The following is a 20,159-nucleotide window of genomic DNA, read 5'->3' on the forward strand; positions in this document are numbered from 1 at the left end:
TATACACCTTCTACTGTGCTCCAGAAAAAAGGGAGGTTCAGCTTTCTTGGTGGATAAGATACTCTCCCCCTCACACAAAGACACCCTAGCCCCATTCTAAGAAGAGCCCTGCAAAACTAGCCACATGCCATCCAGTGCCAGGAAGCCTGGTTTTGACATGATGGTGGTGGAGTTTCTACCCATCTGTCCCTAACACAGAGGGAAGTGTACTTGGCTCCATCTATAAACTGAGGCAGCATATCTGGGAAGAACCAAATCTCCAGAGCACCCTGGTTTGGGACAATCAACATCCCAAGTCAGATGTCTTTCAGCTTTCACAGCTCTCCTGTTTGCAGTCCACTTCTCATTCTGCGACCGGCCCTAGTTTCGAAGGCGTGAAATGCTCAGTGAGTAGTAGAGGGAACACTTTTAGTACTATGACCTGTAATTGACGCTGCTGCCACCACTTTTGGTTGACCTTAGCCCCTACCTGGAAATGGGTGGAGGGGGCAGGGGGCAGGGGTCTGCTTTTTGCCACCGCTCACCCACCTGGGATATCTAAGTATAGTCACCATTATTATTTTTATTTGCTGCCATCATATCATCACCAGGGTCTTGCTTCCCGCAGTCCATAGTAAGGGGAGGACAGGGAAGGAGCTGGCTGCCCGAAGAGGATGATTTTCCGCCTGTACTGAGGGTGTTCCTCGCCAGAACTTTTGTGGCACCGGCAAAGCCGGCTTGTGTCCAGCAGAGAAGCACCCGCAGCCGCGCGGGGCATCCGTCGTGTTTTTCTGCCGCGGTGGGGCATAGGCGGGCAACCATTTGCCCGGGGCGTTCCATAGCACACCGTTCCCCGCGCCGGCCTCAGGGGAGCTGCTAGTGAGCTTCCCCTACACCTCCTCTATTCCTCTACACTCTGCCGCAGCCAGGGTCTTATTCCCCGCCCCGGGCTAGAGGGGTCGGTGAGCTGGGGTGGCGAATGCCGGGCCTGGGCTCTTTTTCCTGGTGGCACCTTGGTCCCCCACCCGCGCTTGACTCCTCCCCCGTCTCTATTCCGCAGCGTCCCCGCCCTGTTAGCAGCCTGCTTCAGCGACCGCACCTGCCTCGGGGGGCGGGTGAGGGGGTACACACGGGAGGTAAAAAGGAAAACAGGGAGGGTTTGGGGTGCACAGCGCAGAGGGGTGAGCAGCCTTGCCCGCGCCTCGGACCCCTGCAGACCTGGCGGCGCCCGCCCGCGGCTGCGGCACCGATGCGCTGTCCGCGGTGCTGACGCCGGCCGCCGCTCGGTCGGGAGGGGGAGCAAAAGCCCTCGTTCCCGGGTCGCCCGGAGCCCAGCGACTGCCTCTCCCCGATTTCCCGTTTCCAATGGAACCCGCTGCGTCCTGGGGCTGCGGTTCGATCCAGGGCAAAGGAGTGAACGAAGGTTACTTAAACTTCGGACTAACGCCCGAGAAACCAGTGTCGGCGATTCGCGTCGCGCGGCCTCCAGCCCTGGAGACCTCAGAGCACCACCAAGTTGAGCAAAGTTTCACCGCGGCATGAGATAAGGGAGGGATTCCAGAGGCGAACCGCAGGGAGGAGCAAGACGAGGTTCCCCGGCGAGGTGGTAGCCCGCACCGCAGTCGGACACCTGCTCCGGTGCCCCGCATTAGTGCCGCTAGAGCCACCGGGAGGCGTCGCGGCAACCCAACTCTCCACCCCCTCCCTCCTGTCCCTACTCACCCCTCCCCAACACCCCGCCCCGGGCGCCAGTGACTCCGCCTCTCCCTGCCGGGCGGCTCTTCGGCTGGAGCTGAGAAAGGAGCGCTTTCCCGGACTCGGCTCGGCTCCGAGGCTCCGAAGCCGACGCCGCCAGCTCAGCCCCGGGGGCGGGAGCAGGACTGCCAGCACAGCCCGCACCTAGGAGCCGCCGAGCCCGAACGCCTCATGGGACGCCCCCGGGGGCTCTCTCCCCGTCCTGCTGCCGCGTCCCGGTCCTAGGCGCCCGGGCTCCACGGCCCACCCCGCCCGCAGCCCGCGGCCTGTCTGGAGAGGAGTATGAGGCCCGGGGCCCCGCGGACGCCGGCCACCGGGCGGCAGGGGCCTAGCTGCGAAGCCCCGCGCCCGAGGGCTGCGGGTAAGGAGCCGCGGGAGCCGGCGAGGCGTCGGGGCGCGGAGAGGAGCGCCCCTGCCCGGGCACCCGCTGGGCCACGGGACTCGCGTGTGGCCTGAGTGCCGGGGAGGAGGCGGAGGCGCCCCTCCGTCTGGGCTCTGGGAAGGCGGCGAGGGGCTCCGCGGCAGCCCCGGACCCCTGGCCACCATCCTCACGCTCCTGCTCCCGCCGGGGGGATGTCGCGGCCCGGGCCCAGAGAGCCGCCCCGGCCCCGGGGCTGAGCTCCGGACCATGTCCTCCCGCAGCCCCCGGCCCCCGCCCCGCCGTAGCCGCCGCCGCCTGCCCCGCCCCTCCTGCTGCTGCTGCTGCTGCCGCCGCTCGCACCTCAACGAGGACACCGGCCGCTTCGTGCTGCTGGCGGCGCTCATCGGCCTCTACCTGGTGGCGGGTGCCACAGTCTTTTCCGCGCTGGAGAGCCCCGGCGAGGCGGAGGCGCGGGCGCGCTGGGGCGCCACGCTGCGCAACTTCAGCGCTGCGCACGGCGTGGCCGAGCCGGAGCTGCGCGCCTTCCTCCGGCACTACGAGGCCGCGCTGGCCGCCGGCGTCCGCGCCGACGCGCTGCGCCCGCGCTGGGACTTCCCCGGCGCCTTCTACTTCGTGGGCACCGTGGTATCAACCATAGGTGAGCGGCGCGCCGCCCCCCCCCCCCCCCACCGCGCGTCTTTCCTCTCTGTGCCTTTCACCTGCCGCCCTTTCCACTGCTCGGCCGCTCGGTCAGCGTCCCTCGTCTCTCCCTTCCCTTCTAATGTCCCTTTGCTTACTTTTGTCTCTCCCTCTCTTCTCCGCCGGCCCCCATTCTCTCTCTGTCTCCCTCCCGGCTTTCAGTGAGGGAGGAAAGCCCACCTCTGGCGCTCACCCCCCCGGTGGCTTGCCTGGCAGTGTGGCCTAATGGGGGAGAATCCGGGCCGCCTGCGCTCCAACACTGGCCGGCTCTGTGACCTGACCTCTGTGAGCCTCCGTTTTCTCCTCTAAGAATACGTGCCAAGGGCTACCTGTTCTTTCCTATTTTCCACCCACAACCCCCGGTCCTCAGTTTCCTCTCCAGGATGATCTCAAAAGCCCCGTCTCTCTCCACCCTCAGCGCTTTTATTTCTTTTCATAGTCTCCCCCGTTTCTTCTTTTACCGTGTTTTCCCCCTCAGTGGCCTCTAACTCCTTTACCCTGGAGAGGGTGACCACTTGCCCCAGAATCACTTTCCCTAGATCTCCTTCCCACCTGCTTCTCCTACAATCTATACCGCCCCTTACCTGCCCCCCAAAAGTAAAACCCGTTAGCCTGAGGCCAGGACTTCAGCTGCTGTTCTGCCTCCCTTCCTTGTGTTCTCCCCCAACTCCCAGCCCCTTCTCCAATTTCTTGACCGTTTCTTTGTACCCTTGCCACTTTTTCCAACCATTAGTGGTACCAAGGGGTAGCTGGGAGCAGGGATAGTTCCCCTATTCTTTCCATCATCTCTTCTCCCTTTTTTTGGATATAAACAGTTCACATTTTCTCAACCTTATGAAGAATGCTGTGTAAAGAGTCCTTCAAGCCCCCGCCCCTCTCTGTGTGGCCAGACTGCTGCCTCTGAGCTCCTGTGGAGAAATTCTGGAGCCACCCCTGCTCTCCATCCACCCCTTCATTCCTCTCTCTTCCTCTCCTCTCACTCGTTTTTCCCATCCCCCACTTTCCCTGGGTGTCATGTGAAACAAAGCCCCCCCCACTCACCTGTATAGAGTGCAGCAGAAATGCATGCTTATCACCTTGACAAGGCTTTGTGTGTCCCCAACTCCTGCTTTGAATCCCAGGATGGAAGAAGGCACTTGGCTGGTCACACCTCTAGTCACCCCAAGGCACTGTCTCCTGTGCAGTTTTGGAGGAGGGGGTTGGATTTGCTGGGCTTGAGAAGTGAGGGATTTCATAGACACACGTTCTGGAGTGGTTTGGTATGCCAGTTCAGATGCAGAGGCATGGACTCTAACTGACCAGGATAAGCCACAGCAGATGGCTGGTTGGAGGCAGGGAGAGAGGCTGCCTCCATGTGCAGCATATGAGCAGCTAGAGATGTCTCTCTAAGTGTATATGTATAGTCTATGAAAGCACTTCCTTGCCTTCAATGATTTTTCATGTGTCATGCTTGATCTGATTATTTTAAATAGAAAAGGCAAATATGGCCCCCGTCCAAGGCACACACAAATTGGATAAAAATACCCTTTAAAAAGCTATATCATGTTGTTATGGTGATAGAAGATATAAAATGACCCCCTCAAAAATCCCCTTTTAAGAGCTGCATCAAGTTGCTATAGCAACTAGAGTTTTTTTTTTTTTTTTTTTTTTTTTTAAAGCTTTAAAAGTACTAAGGATGCTTAGTCCTGGAGGATGACATCATGCATCCATAGCTCATTGTTGACTTGTGCTCTTCCTCTTGTAAACACACCCTTTCCCTTTCTTCCACCTGGAGGCACCTGTGCACATACTGGGTGGCCACAGCACTTTTTCCCAGTGACATGTTCTGGCTTCCTAATGGAACCCACAGGCTAAAGGGGAAGCTGTTGGCAGTGTCCCTTTCCTTTTTAGACCATGAGTCCATCCAAATAAAGCCCCATTCCAATGGCCTGTGGTCTCTGTGCCTCTCTGATGAGCTCCATCAGTCTGTCGTTCAGTACCCCTTTGGAGGCACTGATTCTGAGCCCAGCCACAGCTTCTAAAGCTTCTCTTTCAGTAATTTACACAAAATCAAGTCAGTGTGTTGGGAAATTGTTCCATGCCCCAGCCTTTAGTCTACTGGCAGGATTGGCTGTTCTTTAGTCAAGTGGAAAGGAACTATATTCTCTTTCTTGATTTGTGTTTTCAGATGTAGGCAAGCAATGTAGGAGGGCTACACTGAAGCATGTGGTTATGTTACGAGTGACCCAGCACGTTGCTTCCAAAATCTGCAGGGAAACATTCAAACCAGCCCGTGTACAGCCCTGGGTTGAACCAGCCCTCTGTGGGGATGCCAAGAGGGCTGGTTATTGCCCCTGCTGGGATATTCTGGGATCAGTGGTTCAAATTGGTCACTTCCATCAGTCAAATAAGTTCCACCAAATCCCCAAGTAGCATAATTGGCATTTCAGCTTTCTCTTTGCAAAATGTATTTGGATGAGGTTTAAGTAAAGATCTCCACAGGTCAGTTTCTCTTCTGCTTACATAGTTCCTTTCTCTTAAATAGCCTGAATCTCCAGAGACAATCATTATTATTATTGATGCTTTTATGGGTTCAACAGATCAGGGAGCCAAAGCTCAGTTTACAAAAAATGGGCAGTCAGAATTCTTTATCTGCTTCTTTATCCAATGAAGAGGAAAATTAGCATGTACTCAGTTTTATTTGATGAATATCACAGTGTATATGGTTCATACAGGGCTGTGGAATTCAGGGGAACAAAATGATTTGGTTTAGCTATTTATACTGCCTAATCAAAAGGACATATGTGTGTGTGTGTGTGTGTGTGTGTGTGTTGTGTAGACCCAGATATATGGTTCATCTAGACTTTAGTATAGGAAATCTTTCCTTCCATTCATTCCATAACATGATTGTGTGTATCAGGCTGTATTTTGAAAGGTTAAAGCTTATGCTACATGGCAGAGATTAAGGCATATCCCAACATGGGCAGCTGGATCGCAGCATTTATGAGCAACATATCTTGGCCATCCTCACTGAAGATGATTAGAACAAGAAGGGGACCTTTGGTCCAATCTCATGTGGCACAGGGTTAGGGGACTTGTCAGTGGTCACACAGTTAATGAGGGGTTCAGCTAGGTCCAGATACCAACTTGTGCAATATCCACCAATTTCATGCATATAATTGGTGGGAACGTTCTTGTTCGAGATTGAAATATTTAATAATGTCTATCTGTCTATCTGAGTGTAAGAGTGTGTGTGTGTGTGTGTGTCCAGGGCAGGGACTGGTCTGCTAGTCTATTGGTCACATCATCAACTGATTAAGTCTAGAGAAAACTTGAAGGATAAGACAGATGTTACAAACCAGACAAGTTAGAAGCATCTGGCAAGTCTTAGATAGCTAGACAGGCAAGAGCCAGCCTAAAGGGCAGAGATGGGGCACTAGCAAGTAGGAGAACTTCTGGCAAACTGTGGTCTAAGGACGGAAGTCACTTGCTTTCTGCCCTTTTTTGCACCAGTGTGTGTATGTGTGTGTGCACGTGTGTGGGCACATGCACACACACACTCTTGAGAGCACATGTGTGTAGAGGAGGGGAAGAAGGAACAGGAATGGGCTTTCACCTGGTGGAAGATGTAATGACAGGTATAGGTATGGCTGTGTGTACTCAAGGTTACATAGAACAGCACGATGAAGTAGAATGTTTGTCCTGACATTTGGTTTGAACAGGGCCCCATATCCACAGCTGGGCAGTTTGCAATCGTGTAGATACACGTGTGTCTACACAGTGCGGTACCAGTGGAAAATTTTGCCTGTGATTATTCAGCAGCCGTTCAGGCTGTGTAGAAAGTTAATCTGAATAGCTCAAGCGAAATAAAAATCCACTTTGTAGTCTAAATTATTCCTACTGATTGCTTACACAGAACTGAAATCCTGGGTAATTATTATTTCTCCCATTTATGCTATGTGACATATTCCCTAGGGGTTGAAATCAAGTTTGCTTTCATGTGAATGTATTCATTTATTCATTCCCCCAATTAATAAACATCTAAGACAAACATCACTCATCATAGATGCATGTGTGACCTCTGGCATGTTGTCTGCACCTCCTGTGATTGTATGAACTCCTGAAGATACCGTCTTGTGTTCTTTTAGCACGAAACAATGTTCTTGAAGATAGTATTCCAGCTCAATGATATTCCAAACAATCCAAAGAGAACCCATCACCTCACATCCTAAAGGATGTTTATCAGTTAACTTTGAAAAGATTAAATGGAAACTCTCCACTGGGGTTTTAATTATGCATCTGTTATCAGATTTACACATAGGAAAGAACATATTTTAAAATCTTTCTCAAATGGCAGCTTGATATAAACAGAAATATTTTTGCTTCCTTTTATTAGGTTTTCTGGCAGCGTTTTTTAGCTATAAAGCTAAAATCATGCCGCTGTAGACGGGATGGTGTAGGTATAAGAGTTGTCACTTTTGGCACTGCATAATTTAGCTTGCTACTTTCAGAATTAGGCACACTTAATTATTCAGCCACGAGATTAGTAACAAGTCCTAACTTTTTCCCTCTTTTTCAACATAGATTTTTAAAAACTCTTTTTGCTACGAAGGAAACTAAGACATTAAAAGCCCAAAATGTCACTACCACATTTACATTCAACGTTCTTCTAACATGTATGTAATCCAGCTGGAGATAGTTTTGATATCTGGAATGAAATACATTATCCAGAAGGAGAGGTGCACCCTTCCTTGCGTATTTCTGTCATCAACTTTTTTTTTTTTTAAGAGACACAGTCTTTACTCCATTGCCCAGGCTGGAGTACAGAGGTGCGAATACAGCTTACCATAGTCTCAACCTCCTGGGCACAAGCAATCTTTCCACTGCAGCCTCCCAAGAAGCTGGGACCACAGGTACACATCACCATACCTGGCTAATTTTTTTTTTTTTTTTTTTTTTTTTTAAGAGACAGAGCCTCAATACATTGCCCAGGCTGATGTCAAACTCCCGGGCTCAAGCAATCCTGCCACCCCAGCCTTTCAGTGTGCTGGGATTACAAACGGGAGCCACCATGCCCGGTCTCATCAACTATTTTTTATTGAAAGATGGTGCTATGACAGCTTTGAAGGACATTTAGGAAGAAAATATCTTCTTAAATTTGAAACTCTGAGTGGAGAGCAGGAAATGTATTACCATTCACTGCTCCATCCTCAGCATCCAGCATCAGACCTAGCCCATAGTAAACAATAATTATTTATTGTAGGAATAAGAGAACAAGTCATTCATGATACCACTGCATGAACACAACTCTTCATGTTTGCACATTCCCCTGCAGTTCCTTGTCATGCCTTTTGTAGGAAAAAGGAAGGAAACTAACTGATGTGTACTGAGTTGCTTCTGTTTTATTAACATTTTGTTACTGATGTTGTTTCTGTGTTTCCACATAGGCTGATTTTAGTGGGTGCATAATATTCCATCTAGTTGATGTTCTATAATTTACTACCCCTATTGCTGGATAGCTGGGTGTTTCCCACTTTGCGGCTATTTTGAGTAATGCCACAGTGATCATCTTTATGCAAGATGACCTTTTCTTTCTGTGATATCTCCTTGGGATGACTTCCAGCTGGTGAAATTGCTGAGTCAGTGGGTACTGCTGTCTTCATGGTGCTTGTGGCCAGCCCCTTTGGAGCGAGAGACTGTCTGGTCTCTTTGTATCTGAGCCTATGCCTCTATAAAGTCTAGCAGCGATTGGACAGTTATCCAGCTAATTGCTCCATGGAAAGGGGCCACACATCCACTTGGTTTTCTCCAGGATTGCACTCAGTTCCAGGAGCTGAACTGCCTCCGAACAAGGCTATGGCATTAGCGTTTTCAACCTCCCTTGTTTTAATGAGAGTAGCTTCCTTTGGGAAGTTCTGGGTGAGTGGAGAAAGGTAAGAAGAAAAAATAGGTGGGGGCACTGCCAGGTCATCAAACACTGAGACAAGAAAGGTACCTGGACCCCCCGTTCTCCCCTGGACTCCCAGGAATGGTCTGCCGCTATTCCTGGGCTAAGCCAGCTGAGAGAGAATGTATTTCCACTCAGTCTTGACTACGCCCAAGGGCCCCAGCATTGAACAGCTCAGAATTGCGCCGAATGGAGCAAAGGTACACTCCTAGAGTATTCTAGCTGGAAGCACCACAAAGATCCTTCAGAACTTTCCCCAGGCATGTGGACCATTTTGTCAACAAAAGCCAACAATCAGCCCATTATAGCAAATAGGAGCAGAGCTGCTGTAATTGGGGGTGGGGCCTGGAGTCCGGACCAGTGGGCCTTTCCTCAGATGACACCCGCTCCCTGAAGTCTTCTCTGAGGAGCCCTAGAGCATCTCCAAGACCAGGCTGAAGAGGGTGAATTTAACCTCGTTCCTCATTTTACACAAGGCTCAGAGAGGAAGAGAGGTTGCCCAAGTTACCCAGCAAGTCAGAGGGGGATTCGCTGAGAGCTTGAGCTCTCATCCTCCCTGGAAGAGTTATATCAATATTGCCAAAGGTAGGTGTACCTCTCCCACCCTCCCACACCCTTTCTTACACACATAATTCTCACACTCACAAACAGCACACACGAACACACACACACACTTTTCACATAGACAGGTAGAGAATCCAGCACAGTTCTGAGAGGGCACTAAGGCTTCCCAGAAGAGGTGAGTGTTGCGCTGCACACAGAGGGGAGGAGCTGGAGAGAAGGGTGGGCATCTGAGGAGCAGAATGCAGGCTGAGTGACTTGTTGGGGGGCTTCGGGTAAAAACTCCTGCTTGATCTGGAGATGGTGGTGGTAGCCCTGGGTAAGTGTTTGGTAAGTGTTCCCATCCCTGACACCTGGAGCGGTACTCCCTTGCCTTGCTTGGCTGCCTCAGATTCAGAGGATCTTGGAAACAACAAAAGGTCGTTGGTCTATTCCTGTGGTCACCCCCAGCTCAGGAGTCCTCCCCAAGCAAGGCAAGGGAGTACCGCTCTTCTGGCCCTTCCATTTTTTCTGTCCAGTTCCACTGACTTTCCAGGGTCTGGGGCTCTGCATGGGGTCACCAGCAAGCAACCCAGAAAGTGTGTGGAGCCCAAAGTAGGTGCTTTGGGCAGAGTCCAGCCGTGATCATCACCAAAGTTTTTTAAGAGACATGGTCATACTCTCTATACTCTCTGCAGAGCTTCTACACAGGGAGAGTTGCCGAGGAGCAGTGGGTGGAGGGACTTGCAACTGCAAGAAGCACAGCACTTTCCAAGAGGTTGGGGAGGTGCTGGTAGAAAATGAAGAAGGGTACTGAAGCCCCTTGTCTCTCACCCTAAGCCAACTCTTGGCTGCCACCACTGCTGTGAGACTCTGGCCCCCGGAAGTTCTACCCCAAACCCTGCCATTCCCTAGCCACCTACCAGGTGACTCTAGGTCCCCTCTTCAGGCGGCCACTGGCTATGGTGGAGAATGCTCTGGACTCTGTCTGTGAGTGCTGCTTCTTCCCTGTGCTTGGTCAACCCCCAACTCAGGGCTAAGTTCCTGGCTTACTAGCAGGTCAGTGGTAACTGGTGTGCCTGGGCCCTTAGAAAAATTGAGCTCTGGGGTTTCTCCTCCATCTGCTTCCTCCAGATCCCAGAGGATCTCATTCCAAGGTGACCTCAGGATGAAGCATCCAGAACCTTGTAATTGCAGATTTTACAATGTTCAAACACAGTGTCTTTATACTCACAGCAACAGATGTTCCAGACCAGCAAGGTAGGATAACATGCAGCAGTGCTTCTCAAACTGTAAGGTGCCTGGGAATCACCTGGGAATCTGGTTACCGTGTAGTTTCTGTTGAGTAGGTCTGGGGTGGGATCTGACAGTCTACATTCCTCGTGAACTCCTGGCCATGCCTATGCTGATGCACTTGGAGTCCTTAGGGTAGAGAACAGCGGTGAGTCAGGCACTAGGAGTCTAGACCTGATTCTGCCACTAACTGGCTGCGTGGCTTTAGGCAGGACGTATCACCATTCAGTGCCTCAGTTTCTCCCTTACTAAAAGAAGGGAATGCCCAAGGTCCTTTGAGCCCCTTCTTAGCTCAGATGTTCTTATATCTGGGAAGACTATTGGTTCATATCCTTCCAGTATAGTTTAGTGTAGACTCTAAACACACCAGCACTGCAGCCAGCCTGCTTGCCTGGATTTACGTCCTGATTCTAACATATTCAAACTGTGTGGTCTCGGTGAGTAGATATACTTCTCCTTGCCTCAGTTGCCTCCTCTCTAAAGTGAAGACCATGCTGGTTCTTACCCCATGGGGTTACTTTAAAGACTGAAGGCTCTAACCCATGGGTGCAGTGCCTGGTAACCCTGAGTAGCATCTGCTCCCCAGATCTCGGCAACCGTGTTGGTGAGCCCTGCCCTGCCTCTCTGTGCAGGAGGGGAGGCCGAGGCACGTTTCCTTCCCTGTAGCCCACCCGGCCACGCCACCCTCTGCATGGTCCAGTCCTCTGGGCCTCAGCCCCCCTGCAGTGTGGCACCTGCTGCAGTCTGGTTGGTCACTGCCTCTCGGGTGTGTTTTTGTGTCCTATGCTGTTACATAACCGGCCTGGAAGGGTACTTTTGAAAATGCATTTTCTTTGGGTCCTTAACTAGAATATCTTAATCATCCCTCATAGGCGCAGTGCTCTTTAATCATCGTCAAGGACATAATTGGTGGATAACTGAATGAATGATTGAGTGGTGAGTTAGACCAGTGACATCCAGTGCTTCTCTGCCCCCCACACCGAGAGCAGAGCCCTGGGCAGTCACACTGCTGCCCACCCTCCTTGTTTTCCAGGTGTGCTGGGGCCTCTTGGCAGTGCTTAGGCTGAGGAGGAGGTCATGGAGCTGAAGAGTAGCAGGGAAGCCGGATGCTGGCTGAGGCCAGGTCCCACCACACTTCTCTGGGGTGGGTCCAGTGTCATGGCTGCTGTGTGGAGGTCGCTAAAGGAAGGCACTGCAGCAAATAGCCCCATGTGTGGGTGCTAGGCTGCTGCTCCCTGCATCCCGGGACTACCATGGCTCCCTGCTGGGTGGAGGAAGCACCAGGACCCCCTTCCCAGGCAGAAGCCTCCTGGGGCAGGACAGGATCTGGGGCCAGGGGAGGCCACAGAGCCCACCAGCATCTCCCCTCTCCGAACTCTCCATCATGCCAGCAGCCAGTGCCTTTGTTCTAGGGAGTGAGGGGGATAATGGAGGCGTTGTTGGTCTCCCTGATTGACTCCCCTCCCTGCCACATGTCATGTTTGCCAGTTCACTGTGTTTTTATCTGCGTTTACTCAGTAAGCTCCCCAAAATCCTAGGACAGCAAAGAAAATTATATCCCATTTCACAGATGACAAGACAGGCTCAGAGAGGTTAAGCAACTTTCTTGGCATCACACAGCAAGTCAATCAATGGCAGAATAGAGGATCCAGGGCTCCTGACTGCTCAAGATTTTCTCTGCTGTCTCTGAATTGTGCAGTTCCACAGATGGGGAAGAACCACAGCCCAGTCTGGGGTCTGCAGGGTTGTGTGGGTGGAAGAGGAGGATGAAGAGGCATCAGCGAGAGCTGAAGCACAGTTTGGGGACTCTGGGATTTGGCTGTGCTGTACTTCTGGCAGTGTCAGTGGCTACACTAAAATGAGGGCTGCCTACTTCCTATCCTTCACCACCTAGTACCTCTTTGTGAAGGAGGCTGCCAACCAGATGGGAGAGGGTAGAGCACGTGCTTCCCACAGAGCTCACCAGAACTCTGAGAACTTGTTGAAGAGGACCGAGCTCTCGCCCAGACCTGAGAACCCTCAGCCTTGCACTGGAAATAGCTGCAGTGGGCATGAACAGGTAGGACAGAAAACCAAAAAAACAGGAGGGCCTCCTTTAAGCACACCAGCAAGGAAAACCTGGGGACATGGCCAGCTCAGAACTCACCTCCTGAAGGCTGGTTGGCTTGAGGGAGACTCTGCCTAAGGTCATGTCCTGGGACAGACCCTGCCCAGACCTTGCACCAAGCACCTGCCAGTACTACCCTCCTCTCTAGCCATCCTTAACTTCTGTCCCCCTTACCTCATACTTTAAGCCTTTAGGATGTTGCATATACTGTTCTCTTCACCTGGAATGCCCTTCCCTTCCTCTCTATTTTCTACCAGGTGAAATCAGTGTTCAAGATCCAGCTCAAATGGTGCCACTAGAGAGGGACCTACTGTGAAGTCCCTCTTACTGCCCTCAGACCTGTGACAATTATTTGTTTCTATGCCAGCTTCCCCAGCTGCGAAGTAAGCCACTGTTCAGTGGGATAAAATGTGTCTAAAGCTGGCCCAGGACCCAGCACATAGTAGGTACGCAGAAAACTTCACTTTCTTCTTTCTCCACCTCAGAAGCTACATCTTAGTAGTGCTTGTCACTGTTACAATTAATAACATGATAATAACCATAATGGCAGCAGCTATGCATTGAATGACTACTTGGAAGTGCAGCAAAGAGGTAATTTCTGTCAATCATGGAGCATAATACTTGGCACAAAGTAGGTGATTAATCAACATATGTTGAGTGGATAGAATGAATGAGTAACTGAAAACCCTGGACTGCTGGAAATTAATGACAAAAAATAAAAACTGAGCAAGCTGGGCCCAGGCCAGGTTCTCAGAACCTCCCAGGGCCTCCCTGCTGGGCCCCCCACCCCTGCAGCTGGAGGGGCTGGCTGTGCATAAGCCCCTCTGCTGGGCCGTTGCTTTAATGCTCTCTCAGTGGCTGGCAGGTGTGCAGCAGGGCAGCCAGCTCATTCTGGAGCTCTTCTCCCTGGCAGTGCTGTTTCTATGGCTCTCTGAGTCAGCTGGGTCCTTGTCCTGACCCTGCCCTGGACTGAAACCAAACTAGACAATTCTAAGCCTCAGCGCTTGTTATCCGCAGAAGGCGGTAGGAAAAGTTCAGTCCTGAACTAGGAGGGCTTCTGGTCCTAGTTTTCCCATTGACTCAGATTTCCTATCTGGCCCTGGCCTTGGCCACATCTCTTAGCCATAAGGAGGCCCTGCTCAATTCCACCTCTCAGTCCGGTGGTTCTACCTTTTCTCTTCACCTGCCCAGGACACATTCCTTAGAAACTGGATGTTGCTTCACAAATTTGACGGAAGTTTAATCAGTAATGAAATGCAATTCCACAAACCAGGAAAAGCCACCCCCACCCACACGGCCCAGCACCATCACAATGCCTCCAAAAATACTTGGGGAGGCTTTTATTGGAATCAGTTGTCCCAGCTTTCTGGAAAGTTTCAGTTGAGATAAACGCAAACTCCGAATCGCACTCCACGTGACTCCTCTCTAATCCTTTCCAAATGGCCATGATCTCCTTCCCTGCTGCCAAGTGTTCTGAATGCTGAGCGTCTCGTGTGAGCCTGTTTAGCTGCTAACACCAGAACCTGCCAGGGATGCTGCAGGGACAGCCCAGGTGCGAGAGGGAAAGGTAGACACGGGCCTCTGCCTGTGCTGCATGTGTTGGCACTTCCTAGGGGCAGGGTGCATTTTGGAGGCCATGCAGGTTTGGATTGTTGGGTTCTCTTCTAAAATGGAAGGTGGGGAAGGAAAGCTGAGATCGCATGGGAGCTAATTCTGAAGGTCTGGCAGCCTCAGTGGCAGGCAGGGAAGAGGTCCTTGCCTGTGTCAGTGCAGAAGTGAGACTGCAGGGCCTGCCCCTGCCAGCACCCTCTTTGTCACTCCCCACACTTCCTGCTGGCTTGGCATGGAATCACTTGTGTGACTGTGTGCTTAGCATCTGCTTCTCTTGCCAGATTCTGGGTTCCTGGAAGATGAGAACTCTGTCTCCTCCATTCCCCTCCATGTCTCCAGTGCCTGGCACAGGGCATGGCACATGGGAGGGGCTACAGAAATATTTTCCGAATCAATGTAAATTTGAATGAATGGCTGTTTCCAAGATTCCCAACTCTACCTAGGTACCTGTTTTATAAAAAGTAAAATATGATGATCAGATGATGACCTGCTTTGTAAAAGAAAGCTTTGCTTCTCAAAGGGATTCATTCCAAAGTTTCTGTAAGCAGCAACATACCCCATTATATTTACAGAGAGATGTAACTTGTAATCAATGTCAGGAACCCAGCAGCTGCATGAAGTCCACCTTACTGCCATTTCTACCTTCACACAGCCCCCAAATCCCTAAGGCATCTCAGTCCCTAACATCAAATTAGTGAGCAATATACATGACCCAGAAGGCAATTCAGAAGAGTATATAACAAGAACTGAAGTGAGTCGTACACCTGTACTGATTGGAGTTGTTCAGGCCCCTTGGCACAGTCAAGCAGAGATTGGATTGTATGCCTAACAGACGGAAATTGCCTTACAAAGCTCCTTGATGTGCATTGTTCAGCCGGGCAGGTATGCATTATTCATGTATCCATTTTAAGAATGAAGAAATCTGCATTGCCAAGTGACAATTTGCAGTACAATGTAACGGTTAGGGAGAGAATGCTGGGGGCCCTGGTCTTGCGTTTGAATTTTAGCTTGTCTTGGTCTGTTTTCTGCTTCCATAACAGAATATCACAGACTGGGTAATTTATTTAAAAAAAAAAAAAAAGTTTATTTAACTCACACTTCTGGAGACTGGGAAGTTTATGATAGAGGGCTCCAGCATCTGGCAAGAGTCATCCATGTGGAAGGCATCACATGGTGAGCAAGTGCGGAACAGAATCAGCCCAAACTCATCTTTTTATCAGGAGTCTGCTCCCGCAATAACCAACCCACCCCAGTGATGATGACATTAATCCATTCGTAAGAACAGAGCCCACATGACCCAATCGCCTCTTAAAGTTCTCACCTCTTAAAAGTCTTACAGTAGCCATTGGATTTCAACATAAGTTTTGGAGGAGACATTCAAACCATAGCAAGCTCTGTCATTGGGGTTGCCAGCATGCGTCTCCTGCCCATTTACTGAAGTCTACCTCACTGAGTTCCTCTCCAACGTTCTCCAGCCTCCCACAGATGATGCATCCAAGAACTGGGCTCCTTAACCATCTCATCTATAACCATATTTCTTTCCATCCCACCCCAGCAGGTCATTTGGTTCTATCTGTGTCCTTGCTATTACTAGTAACTGCATTACTTTCAAAGTTTTTGACTCCAGACATCTCACCTCTGACCACTACCTCCCATGCTTCCAGCTCCCATCCTTTGATCTCACCCTATATGGTCCCTACAGGTCCTTTACACTCCCACTCTTGTTTTTCCACCACCTTCTTTGAGCCTGCATTTCTTTTTTAACCCAGCTTGGATTCATTCCCTTTTCAGAGACCCTTAACTTCCTTGCCCCTCTCTCCCTATGTGGTACTCCTATTACAATACCAACTTTCCACTTACTTTTCATCTGCCCCCAAGCAGCTGAATGTGGCTAAGAAACTATGCAGAGATGCTGACTGGTCCAACTTTAAATTAGTGACCCTTAGTACCAGCTGGACACTCCACACTGGCAGCACCCCCCCATCCCACTGTACTTCCTACTGTGTCCTCCACTTATCCTCCCTCTTCTCACCTTTAGCCTCCCATTCCCCTCACTCTCTGCTAATTACCTTTTTTTTCACACTCCATTGAGGAAATAATCAGAAGGGGACTTTCTTATCTTCACACCCCTAAATCCACCCACCATGTGGAGCTGCTTTCTCTCCTGTGACAGTGGATGAAGTGCCCACTTACAAATGCCAGCTTCACTGGGTCTCACTTCCTCTAACTTCTTCCTGGACTTAGTTCCTGCCATTACCCACTCCCCATGCATTGTTAATTTATACTCTATTGGTATGCAAACATACATATTCTTCCTTCTTAATAGACCCTGTGTCACCCTCCTGCTACTTTCCCATTTCTCTGCCCTCCTTTACAGGAAACCTTCTCAGAAGAGTAGTCAACATCTCCCTCACCTGCCCTTCTCCCCTGGATCCACATCAATCAGGAGTCCAGCTCCACTTTTCCAGTAATTATGTGATTGTAAGGTGCCTAGTGGCCCCCTTCCTAAAAAAATCCAGTGATGACTTCCCTGTCCTCAGCATCTCAGCAACATTTGACATGGCTGACCATTTATCCTCAACCTCTTTTCTCTTGGCTTCCAGAACATCATGCTGTCCTGGATCCTCACGGGCTGCTTTCCTTGGTCCTTTTTGCTGGTTCTTCTCTATGTGACCTCTCAGTGTGAGAGGGCCCCATGCTCAGTCTTCACTCTGGACTGTCTCCAAACAATCTCTCACCTGTAGAGGAAAAACTTTTCCCCTACATTTTCTTAGTTTCAGTGACTAGGGCCCTGAATTAAAAGACAGATTAACAGGAGAAAAGGTTTATTGGATATACATATGGAGGCCTTCATAGAAAAGTAATTACCTAAAAAGAAGTTATATACTATTTTAACAAAGAGTGATAAATTGTGAAGTAATGATGAGATAAAAGGAGTTTGGACTTCTACAAGTGGTAAATTATGGGAAGATAAATATAGGGGGGAAACTAATGGAGAATAAGGTTTGGTTTTAGTAAGGTTTGTTATGCAGACTCAATCTCGTGCAATCTCTGGAGTGATAATGGGGTCCCCAGTGATTAAGAGTACAGAGAAGGGAAGGAGGACACCTTGGCAAAGGGAAATTTATGTCCTGCCTTTAGGCAGATAGGGGAGGATAAGGAGCTTTCTCTGCATCTGCTGCTTCCAAATTGCCTGCAGCTCAAAACAATCCTTATGCCAAAGTGACATATTTAGGGATGGCATACTCTGATCCCCTTCACACCCTTTGGCTTTGAACCCATTTATCTATTGATGAATAACCCATCTTCTACACTAAGCTTCAGAGCCATGGGTCCAACTGCCCACTTGGCATCTTCACATGGATATTCAATATGTATCAAAACTTTTAAAAGCCCAAAATAGAACTCCTGATTCCTGCTGTATCCCACTCTTGACTATTCCCCTCACAAGCTGTTCCTGCTCCTTGGTACGCTGCTCCATGAGTCTTCATCTCAATAAATGTCATCCATATAAAGAGTTGTCCTGATTCCTCTTTTTTTCCTAAACTTTCATGTCCAATTCATCATGAACTCTTGTCAGCTCAATCTGCAAGATACATTCTCATTCCATCCATTTGTCTCCCTGCCCATCACTACCAGTCTACCCCAACTGTTACCATCATTTCTTGCTGGGGCAATTAAGTCAGTGTTCTAACCAATTCCCTAACTTTCTCTATGCTCCTTGACAACCTGTTCTTCACACACAGCCAAAGAGATCTTTATAAGTGGAAGTCAGGCCAAGTCATTTGCTTGTTTGAAATCCTTCAGTGACTTCCTGTTGCACAAAATCTGACTCTTCACCATGACATTCAAGGCCCTGCATAATCTGGCCCTGCCCTCCCTTAGCCTCACTGGTACTGCTTTCCCCTTCACTCAATGCACTACAGCCACACTAGACTTACCAGACCTCTAGGCATTTGCACTTGCTGTTCCTGCTGCCTGGCGCACTACTCTGTGAGTCATAGCATGGCTGACTTCTCTTAACCACATTCAAGCCTCATGTCTAAAGCTAAAACATCACCCTTGAGGAGCCTTCCCTGGTCCCCCTGATTATAGTAGTGTCCCCCACTAACCCCTAGTCACTGTCCTTTCTGCCTTATCGTCCTTAGAACATGTACCATTTTTGGAAATCATCCTGTTCATGAACAAATACGTGTTTATGTGTTTGTTTGTTGCCTGACCTCTGCTCAATCCCTGCTCCATGAGACCAGGGTTCTTGTCTCTCTTGTCCACTATTATATTCCCACTGCCTAGCACAGTACCTTGTGTTTGTTGAATAGATGAACTTCCAAAGCTTCCATTTTAACATTTATAAAATGGGAATCATAATAACACTTGTATCCTGTGGTGGTTGGGAGAATTATATGAGACAGTGAATGCAGGTGCTTAGTCTTGCCCTGGTATTTCATAAGCACTCTAATGTGGGCCCATGTTTTTATTAATAGATAATCTGACTGAGTTCACATATAAGTGGCAAAGCTAAACCCTGAGCTGAATTCTCTGACCCCAGATCTTTTGTTCTTTCTAGTATGTCTGATGCCACCTCTCAGGTTGCAGGGTAGGCAGGTTTGAAAGAATAGTGTGAGTGAGGTCAGGACCAGCCTGCCTTTAGCAAGTTAAGGAACAGTGACAGGTGAAACTGCTTCAGTAGGTTAAGGTCATATTGGAGGGCTTTGAAAGCCAGGTGGAAACATTTAGACTTGGTATGGGGGCAACAGGAATCCACTGGAGTTCTTGAACAGGGGTGTAATGTGATCATGACTGTTTTAGAAGATTCTGGTGCTTTAGTCACTATATAGTTATGCCATTAAGTCAGGCAATCTCTTTAGTCTACATTGTTAGTCTCTAGACTGCCTTCAAACAGCCAGATAATTGTGAAGTCCCTTGTTTTGGCTATTCACCTCACACATTAAATCAGCCCATTATCAACTGTCTCTTCACTTTATCAAGAGCTTACCACTGTATTTCTGCCTGGGTGACAGAGTGAAATCCTGTGTCCACCCCCTCCAAAAAAAAAAAAAAAACTCGTATATCTCTATCAGTGATAAATCACTGAGGAATATGTGCTTAGTTTGTATATTCAGCTCTGAACTGCTATGTGATTCCAAACTCATTCAGGAGGACTGCCAACGTGAATTGTTTCTTTATGCACTCTAAGTGGTTCATAATCTATGAGTTATAATTTTATTTTATAACTACTGGTGTTCACATTTTAAACAGAGCAAAATTTGTCACATTAGATTGAAGAGCTATGCACTCTCGCAATGAGGTCTACCTCACAGGGTCGTGGTGAGGACCCTTGCATAGCCTTAGAACCAGTAAATGTTTGTTCATTTGTTTATATAGCAGTCCAGGATGCTGAATATTTGTGGCAGGATGAATTGGGTAGAGGGGACTAGGGATAGGGACTGGGGAATCACATGGCCTTTGGAAAGGACCAAAAGAAAAGGGGTAAGAGATATTTGCAGGAGCCAAAGACAGAATTTGGTTATTGGCACTCAACAAGACTCAACATGACCTCTGCTGACCTTGGGTCTTCTTACTCTCTATTCCCCCCTCATTCGTTGACATCATGCCCACACGGTAAGATCTAGGGAAAGGAGCTGACCAGGGGCCTGGGGATTTCTTTTCTGGTTTTGTTTGTTGGTTGGTTTTTTTTTTTTTTGCTTGGGGGGAGCCAGAGTCTCACTCTGTCATCCAGGCTGGAGTGCAGTGGTGCAATCCCTGCTCACTGCAACCTCTGCCTCCTGGGTTCAAGTGATTCTTGTGCCTCAGCCTCCCAAGTAGCTGGGATTACAGACATGCACCACCATGCCCAGCTAATTTTTGTATTTTTAGTAGAGATGGGG

The 20,159-nt window shown here is 49.5% G+C and overlaps 1 protein-coding gene across 1 annotated transcript in view; it reads left to right on the top strand.

Annotated features, from left to right (window-relative positions):
- Positions 1-1,309: 1,309 nt before the first annotated feature.
- KCNK12 (potassium two pore domain channel subfamily K member 12) overlaps positions 1,310-20,159 on the top strand; it is a 52,020-nt gene continuing 33,170 nt past the window's right edge. Inside the window, exon 1 of the mRNA XM_033175787.1 lies at positions 1,310-2,753. Coding sequence (XP_033031678.1) covers positions 2,363-2,753 — 391 coding nt within the window. The 5' untranslated portion in view covers positions 1,310-2,362. The remainder of the gene's footprint in view (positions 2,754-20,159) is intronic.

The sequence above is a fragment of the Trachypithecus francoisi genome, unplaced genomic scaffold, assembly GCF_009764315.1.
Source record: "Trachypithecus francoisi isolate TF-2019V2 unplaced genomic scaffold, Tfra_2.0 Lachesis_group17, whole genome shotgun sequence".
NCBI lineage: Eukaryota > Metazoa > Chordata > Mammalia > Primates > Cercopithecidae > Trachypithecus > Trachypithecus francoisi.